Below are 9,233 nucleotides of genomic sequence, written 5' to 3'. Positions count from 1 at the left end.
AAGTGTGCGTTAGTGTTCAAGTTCTGGATACTGGAAGACAAGACAAAGGGAATCCACACTACAGACTTAACAGACTGTGGATGATACGATCTCAAAGGTGGCTGAATATATTCTACATGTAAAACAGAGATACCAGCTGGTAGAAATTAGAGATGTAGCTACTTACCACAAGAGAAGACACTGAGCAGAAGTCCAATGATCATCATCCTATCTGGTGACATTGAAGAGTTGGGGACTGAGGAAACTCGCAACCGTCTCGCTGCAGCTCAGTGACCCGTCTCCTGCCACATCCAGCCGCCTGCTCTGCTGCTGCTACTACTGCTGCTGCGCCCGCGCGGACTGTGGCAGATCGGACGGGCTACTGCACAAAGTTGGCTAAACTGAACCGTGCACGCACACTGGACCGATTCAAGTTCTCGCGATTTTTGTTGTCCCATTTATTTTTTTCCGGAATCCCAATTACAAGGTTATCGATCTCTAGGTGACGCAGATTTCCAAAACATTCATCCAAAAAAGTTCATCTGCATCAATTCAAGTCCGACTCCAAGCGCGAGTTGTGTGTCGCATTTGGACTTGCGCGTGGTTGCATCGCAGCTCCACAGTTGTCCAGTCAGAGTTGAGATCAGTGCGCTTGGACTGCATGGCGCATCTCTCTGTTAAAGGCGCAATGTGATTGGTCCCTGTAAGGACTGAATATGCCCATGGGGTGTGAGAATGTTTCCTGTGGGAGAACAGCTGGTCTGTTTCAGACATTAGTTTAGGCATCAGCATGATGGGCAACACAAGGGGTCTACTACACTGCTTAGAAAACTCTATTGTGTTGAGGGGGGTTACATATTTGTAGCATAGCAACAGAAGTATCACTCACTAAGCTAATTAACCGAAATGTTTTTTTAATTGTGTTTTAATGGTTTAAAAAAGGCTGACTGTGTGCTTAAAACAGATATCCATTGAATGAATGCGTTAGAGCTACATTTTGAGCTGAAGAGGAGCAACACTGTCTTCTGATTTGGACTGTGTTTCTGGTTGTAAGTACTGGTTTGTTTCCCCCCCCACAGGTGCCTTTAGAGGTGAGCTTACATGTCAAATGAAATATGTTTCCCCCTTCTGCTTTGAGACCAGTCTGCAGCCCAACTGCCTTCTCCATTCATATCAGCTTACAGCAGAACTGGGACCGTGAAATCTTTACTTGTTCCACTGCTGCAGCTGACTTGTGTGTGGAAAGGGTCGGTCCGTAGGGGACGACATGCAGTGAGAAACACTGAAAGCTCGGGAACACACCTGTGATAGTGACGTATACTTTTGTTTTTGTTTCATCCAAACAAACTGATTGATTGTGCAGTTTGTGTGCATACGAATTGATACTGTACGATAAAGGCTTCAACCCTCTTTATTATTCTCTCCAAGGATGTAATCACAAAACTAAAGACATTTGTGAGTTTGATCACATAGCAGCTGTCATATTCACTAGCACCCTCTGAAGATTTTGGAGGTGATCTATTGCCTCATGGACATTGAGCAACATGGAGAGGGCTGAGCCGGCAGCTAGCAGCTAACGGTGCTACTAAATCCCTTAATCAAATTAAATGCAGATCGGATCTATTTTTTTAAATAAAAATCACTCAACACTTTTTTTTTCACCGTAATTTCTTTAGAATTACCCAATTCCCAGTAAAGAATACTGCACTCTCACTAAAAGAAAACAAAAGCAATGTGCAAAAAGTCCTCACTGATTCATTTGCACCTCCTGTTCAACTGGATGCTCAAGTGGCAGTTAGAAATACAAGTGGACAGTCATTAAAAGACACATTCAACCAAACAAGGACAGCAAAGCAAAGCTTGTAAAAATGCATTGCTATCAACAGCAACCATGGCAGCACAAGGAGACCTTTCACTGCACCAAGACAAAGCAGTCTGCCTTTAATAAAACAAACAATTGCAGAATGAGTGAGTGAATCATATTTCACAAGTGTGTGTTTTCAGATAAGTAGGTTGTTACCTTGGTCTCCTACTCGAGCTTCAGTAGTTGGTCTATGGCAGGATTTCTCAGAGGTTTGACTGCATGGCATCACAGCAGCTCCTCCACGTGGTCAACCATGTGCAGATGCAGCCTTGACATGCAGGTTCCTCCTGTAACTTACAAAGACTTTAATAATGTGAGCGTTGGCTTATTACTGTGAGTTAAAGGTGTTTACTGTACAGCCAGTGTTCTAACCAGAACAGTCTTATCTGTGTCACACTAAACACTAAACGTACATTAGGTTATAAACAAGGCCCCGGAGACAACTATTCAACAGCTGGCATTTAATGAGGAACATCTTTTTCTTTCAGTTCTGTTGCTTGATGAGGCTTGAAATAAAACACAAGTAGTTAAGTAGTTTTAACTCACAGGAATATATCCTCACCTAGAACATATTGTCACAACATTGAGACCTTGAGTGCAACAGGAAGTCACCAATATATCAAGCTTCATTGGCCTGTTTGATCATAAAAATATATTGAATGGCACATACACTGTTTTTTTTAGATAGATATATGGATATGGATGTCCCTCTGCATGCAGTAAGTCTATGGAGTTATGTTCACCGACTAAATAAAGAGATCGACATTAAGTCTCTTGCCGCCCTCTAGTGGACAACTTTGTTCAAGCCTGAGCTGGATGAATGAGATTTTATATTTTGGAATTTTAGCAATTATGAAGCACTTGTATCTGTATCTTTATCTATGATACACAGTAACAGGACTTAGCTTTCGTCAAAAAAACACAATGTTTTTCAACAGGTGAGGTCTTGTGGGGCCAGCAGTGGAGCTACAGACCATAGACTGTAAAAAAAAAAAAAATTGGTGCAGACACGTGACACCATGTTTCTCAAGAACATGACATCTGACATCGAATAACATGAGGATTTTGCAAAGAGTACAAAATAGACTCAAGTGTTAGCCTATTGGAACGACGTCCAGAAGCCGAAACCTCATGGATGTATAAGAAACCTCATGGATGTATAAGACCTGCTACACTATTAACAGACTAGGTTATGTAAGACATGATAATTCAGAGGAATGCACCTCACTAAAAAAGCAACCATAAAATATTATGTATTATTTCTCACGGTCGTCACGTTAGCTGAGAGTTATTTAATAGTAGTTGAAATATGTTGTTAGTAGTGACCTAAAGGCCTCTGTGAAGTCCTTGAACGCCCTATGACCCTGTGACTTTCCTGTAAGAGCACATGTATGTAACACCCTAGCGGTGTCTTCATTGGTCTGTGGCCGTGACAGTGAGCAAGAAGCCAAAAAAGAACACGGTCCGTACAGTAACTTATCGGGGTTTACGTCTAAAATTAGTTTCTTCACCTGTATTTGGTAACACCATAATTTACTCGCCTAGTGCGCAGCAAAATACGCATTATGACGGCATCGCTATCTCTGCGGTTTGATTGGCGGAGAGCTGTGTGACGTCGGCGGATTGGCCAACAGCCCGAAATCACAGTTCTCGTGTTGTATCGCGAGCTATTGTGTTATATAAATCCGCAACGAGTTCATACAATCGGCCATTTCGTCGGAGTAGGCCATCGTTTGTAGAGGGCAGTGGGGTATATCTCGTTTACTGGTTTATCTGAAAGGCACATCAAGAACATCGAAACATGAATGAGACGGCTATATCGTTCGCCAAGGACTTCTTGGCTGGTGGCATCTCCGCCGCCATCTCCAAAACAGCCGTTGCTCCCATCGAGAGAGTGAAGCTTCTCCTTCAGGTAAAAAAAACGTCTTCTGTTAGACTTCCAAACGTTAGCCGGCTAGCTTGTGTGCGTTCTTGCTAACTGCCTTTGAGACAAAGTTAAGTACTTGTCTCTGCCGGTTGTCATCACGTATCCACAAGGCTCAATAGTTTAACATATAGCTCACTAGCATGTGGTGATGTGAAAATGAATGAAACTCTTAAGAGTGACGGGTTTAAGGATGTAAGGTCACCATTGGACGGGAAATGACCTACACGAGCCTGGCTGCTAACGTTAGCTTCCTACGTTAACCTTAGCCGGCGGAACGTTAGCTAACAAAGGACAAACGTACTGATGTTAGGACAAAATGTACTAATAGACGACAACACCTCTGTTTCATTCACATACATACTAGTTCATAGTGTAGTTAAACAAAATAACATTACGGTTATATTTGAGCTTTAATTGTCTATGAAATAGTTCCGGTGTCTTATGTAGCGTTAATGTTAGCTAGCGTTAATCGCGATGGCTGCACTGAGGCCCGGCGGAGTGATTGACAGCCGGATCATCACATTTTACATCCTTTTTCTGTGAAACGTGCACTACATTATTTCTAAACCTTCCTGTATTTATCAGTTGTCTTACTATACTATGATAATGATGATAATTATAGAAGCTGTTTTATCTGAAATCAAATAATGAACGAAGATGCAACATATAGCTGCCATAATCATTCGATTTCTAGTCAACACTGCTGTCAAAGTGCACTTTATTTTCGACTATGCAGCTTTTATTTTATAGATTAACGTGCACCAAGGTCACAACAATGAGACCTTGTGATTTACTCGAGCTCAGCAGTTGATTAGCGTTCCTGTTTTTAAACTCAACACTTCTTTCTTTTTCATTATTCCAGGTCCAGCATGCCAGTAAGCAGATCACCGCGGATATGCAGTACAAGGGTATCATGGACTGCATTGTCCGTATCCCCAAGGAGCAGGGGTTCATTTCCTTCTGGAGAGGTAACCTTGCCAATGTCATCAGATATTTCCCCACCCAGGCCCTCAACTTCGCCTTCAAGGATAAGTACAAGAAGGTCTTCCTTGATGGCGTCGACAAGCGCACCCAGTTCTGGAGGTACTTCGCCGGTAACCTGGCCTCCGGTGGTGCCGCCGGAGCCACGTCTCTCTGCTTCGTGTACCCCCTCGACTTCGCCCGTACCCGTCTGGCTGCTGATGTGGGAAAGGCTGGAGCCGGAAGAGAGTTCAGTGGTCTAGGAGACTGCCTGAAAAAGATCTTCAAGTCTGACGGCCTGAGGGGTCTGTACCAGGGCTTCAATGTGTCCGTGCAGGGCATCATCATCTACAGGGCTGCATACTTTGGAATCTATGACACAGCTAAAGGTGCGTAGATTTTACAGTGGCAAACGCATGCAGTACGACCTCCTTAGTGGTTCGTCTTCTAGATCTGTAATTTTTCCCCTTTTACGTGTTTACAGGTATGCTTCCAGACTCTAAGAACACCAGCATATTGGTAAGCTGGATGATTGCACAGAGTGTGACAGCCGTTGCTGGTCTGACCTCATATCCCTTCGACACTGTCCGTAGACGTATGATGATGCAGTCCGGTCGCAAAGGAGGTGAGTTTATTTTAATTTAATTAACGGAAGTCTTTACAGTTTTACTGCTGTAACTACACTACAACATGGAACCATATTTTTAGATGCCATAGGTTCACTTCTACTCGCATTCTTTAACTCCTCTTTTCTTGCCTTCCTCAGCCGACATCATGTACAGCGGCACCATGGACTGCTGGCGTAAGATCGCACGTGATGAAGGTGGCAAGGCTTTCTTCAAGGGGGCCCTGTCCAATGTGCTCAGAGGCATGGGCGGCGCCTTTGTGCTGGTGTTGTACGATGAGCTGAAGAAAGTCATGTAATTTGTCATATTGTCACACCACTGTCCAATTTGGCTAAATGTAATAACTCTCCATTTCTATGGACTCTGCATTCTGCCTTATTTATGGGAACAAACTATAGTGTCTCACCCTTAGTTTTGGGCGATGGCTGTACTTTGTGCATCTTTAAGATTTTAAACGTTCCACATCCTCCTTTACCAATGTCATTCCTGTTAAAGAAATCTGATACCTCCTTCTGTCATTCACTAGGTTTGTATGGTCCCAACTTGAATAAATGTATTCTGGGGAACAAACTAAACACTTGATGTCAAATGTCTCTTCAACTGTCCACTGCATGAGATGAGCACTCACTGGATAATGAAATGCACGAAGTGGATTACACCTAACTGCTATATTTACTCGTGCTTATCTCTTCCTGAGCCTTCCTGGTCTGACCGTGGTCACTACTGGGATTGTAGAGAATACCTGACCCGTCAACTCCTCCTGAGAGACTGCACCAGACGATGCATTTATGCTCGTTAATTTTGTGGTGATGATAAAAGTTACCTTCTGAGGTTTGGGTTGTTTGAAGGATATCTTTCCTGTGAAATTTAAATGACTTTCCAGAGTTGTTTCAGTCATTAACGCAAACGGCAGGGAAGCAGACCAGCTGTTGGATATAGTCATGCTATATTTTAATGCTGTGTAGGAACATCGTGTTACATAACCATCTAAATGTGTCAATGAAAATAAGTGCAGTTAAGGATTAAAATGTACCAGGCCCTGCAGTGTAGAATAAATACAATACATCTAGCAGTCCCTAGTTTATATAGTAAATGAACTTAGCCATGGTTCACTTCAAATATATTGGAAGAAATGTGATTACAAGGTGTGAAAGATGCCAGAGATTGGTGAAGGTTTGGCTAAAGATAAAGACTTTTACCAGTCAAATCTGCAGCCATTATTATAATTTAGCCGATCGTACTCACTTCATACGTGGTACTTTAGCAGCCGCTATCGGCTGTCATGTAAACAGCTTCCGCCTCACGGGAACACAGCGTGTTTATTACTTCCTACAGGCCTCAGTTTATAGTCCAGTAAAAGACAAAAACATCCTACGGAGGAGGAACCGTCGGTAAAACATTTTAGGCGGTGACATACAAGCAGAAGTTTCAAAGTACGCTACTCCGTCGCTTAAATCCTCTTAGTGTGAGATATCACAGACCGACAGCAGGGGGCGCCCGTGGCAAGTAAGTGAACCTCCCGTGTGCCCATGTTACTCAATGAGGTTATCAGGATACTGTGACAAAGTGTATGAAGGTGGACACAGTACCGTCACCTGGGCCGTGAACTGCTACACAGTTCACTTATGTACTGTAAGAAGAGCTAACTTTATGAATGACAGATGTTAATACATATAGTAATATATATTATGTTGGTGCATTAGTCTGTATTGTACATTATAAAGGTGTTTAATGTAAATAGACATTTAACGAAATACAGCAATGTATCTCAAGATAAAGGAACATATAGTCATAAATAGCATGAATGATTAAGCAAACTGGTTGTTAAAGTAGCTATAAAGCAGCTAATATACATGGGTACAGAATCACATGATTTAGCTGTGTGGCTTTTCACCTCAAATGTTGACTTGAGTGTGACAGACATTATTCAAAGAGCATACTTTTTACCAGCATGGCCCCAATTAATGTTCAGGTAACAGACTGATTAAGTTTACATACAACGAAATATGTATTGTGTATTTTATTAAAATCACAAATCATCTTGTTATTTAGGCTGCCACCGCATTTTGTCATTTATATTGTGGTTTTAGCCAAAATAGAAAGCTAAGAAAAATGAAACGCTCCAGAGTCAAATAAATAATCAGGAAATAAAAAGCCATAATTTTTTTCTCAGACAGGCTCATTCTGAATTCCTAAACATGTAAAATTGATTGCAGCAGATACATCTTTCAAACCAATATTTCAACACAATCTGAATCTGGTGTTGGAATACAATACATCTCATTTATCTGCTTCCTGCCTTACAACCCAAGTATGAGGAGCCATAACTGTAACATTAACACAAACTATTTAATATTAACATTTGAAGACGGCGAGTATGTCTTGCCAACACTGAAGGATATTCATTTATTCTCACTCGTAAGGTAATGAGAAATGAGTTTGACTTTGATATGCATGATGAATTTTAATACTTTTTAATCTCTTTTTGTCATGATAGTGATCATTATTTTTTATTTGTATAAGTAACAGTGCAGTTAAACACTCTGTGGTTGGCTAATCTTGCAGCGCACACTCACAAGCTGAGTATCAGTAAAAAGCTAATACTGACTGCGTTCTGGTAGATAAGACACAGCCGGCTGATCAGAGTGTGAAAACCATTTATGGGCTACACACATATACTGTGTGTAGTTCTGTGCAGCAGCTCAGATGTTAACACAGACACCTCACAGCAGGACAAACCAAGTCTTTGCTGCCTGGAAAATGTATTCTGTGCGTGTTTGAGTTTTACACGTTGGCTGCATCAGTTTCCTCCCACAGTCCAAACACTTGTGATTGAAGTGGACTTCACTGTTGAATTGCTTGTAGGTGTGAAGTGAAGTGTGACTGTGATTGTTTATTAATCATTGTTAGATTTGTAATGGACTGGCAGCTTGTTCAGGGTGTTTCCTGCCTTCTGCCCAGTGCATTCTGGGAGACAATCCAGCCTGTTGTTGTCACTTCCAACTGTATTTGGAATCAACACACCGGCTAATATTATCCACGGGCTTAATTTTAGCTAATGCAGCTATTTTATTTGACTATATTGACTTCAGCGACATCCATCCATCTTTCAAACGTTAACCTGTTAAAGACAAAAGGTAACTTTACCAAAGGCAGTATATTGATGAGCAGGAGAAAGAACAGGAAAATAAAACAGCAACAAGCCTTTCTGTGAAGTACAGGAAAGTACTAGTTTTTATTCCTTCATAATCAAACTTCACAAACAGCTTGAACTTGTACAATACCTCAGAGAGTGAAAATTACAAAAAAAGTGCTGGTAACATTTACAAAAATCATCCTTACTTAGCAACAATCAGTTTATTCTTCCACACTTTTTTTAGTCTTTTGTATTAAGGCTTAATACTTCTGTATAAAGTATATGCAAGATAAGTCTTCACAGTTTTTCGAAAAAAGTCACAATATTATGTAACATAATGAAGCTTTTACGGCTATTTTCTTTATAATAACAAATACACATCACTGGTAAATATATGTGAAATACAGGGCTTATTGTAAAATGGCAAGTAATGATACTGTTTGCTGAGATAAATTGATTCCACACACTGTTATAGGAAAGTTTTGACATACCATTGCTATAACTGAAGGAGGAGGAAAATAAAATGATAAGCATAAACACTTGGGAGATCGCCTCCAAACTTTGGCACATCCCATGAAACAATTTCACAAAGTCTGAGATTTATTTTTGAAATCATGAATATGGAAGAATAGCTAAACTGGCATAAAGTGAAAACATGCTGTGTAGTAAGGTGCTAAATCAGAGATATTACATTGCCAGCCTTTTTCCCCCCCACATGGACTGACATGAATAAGGTGCATT

The 9,233-nt window shown here is 41.1% G+C and overlaps 2 protein-coding genes across 2 annotated transcripts in view; one reads left to right on the top strand and one right to left on the bottom strand.

Annotated features, from left to right (window-relative positions):
* Positions 1–636, bottom strand: part of LOC116395353 (GDNF family receptor alpha-4-like) — a 20,876-nt gene extending 20,240 nt beyond the window's left edge. The window contains exon 1 of the mRNA XM_031869187.1: positions 167–636. Coding sequence (XP_031725047.1) covers positions 167–221 — 55 coding nt within the window. The 5' untranslated portion in view covers positions 222–636. The remainder of the gene's footprint in view (positions 1–166) is intronic.
* Positions 637–3,644: 3,008 nt separating this feature from the next.
* si:dkey-251i10.1 (ADP/ATP translocase 2) lies at positions 3,645–5,931 on the top strand. Its single transcript, XM_031869100.1, has 4 exons — positions 3,645–3,755; positions 4,633–5,119; positions 5,215–5,355; positions 5,497–5,931. The coding sequence occupies exons 1-4, from the start codon at positions 3,645–3,647 to the stop codon at positions 5,652–5,654; spliced, it is 897 nt and encodes a 298-aa protein (XP_031724960.1). The 3' UTR covers positions 5,655–5,931.
* Positions 5,932–9,233: the final 3,302 nt, after the last annotated feature.

The sequence above is a fragment of the Anarrhichthys ocellatus genome, unplaced genomic scaffold, assembly GCF_004355925.1.
Source record: "Anarrhichthys ocellatus isolate YVR2014 unplaced genomic scaffold, GSC_Weel_1.0 scaffold46, whole genome shotgun sequence".
In the NCBI taxonomy this organism is placed as follows: Eukaryota; Metazoa; Chordata; class Actinopteri; order Perciformes; family Anarhichadidae; genus Anarrhichthys; species Anarrhichthys ocellatus.
Note: the sequence above shows the minus strand (reverse complement) of the source record. Positions and strands in the feature narration are given on the sequence as shown.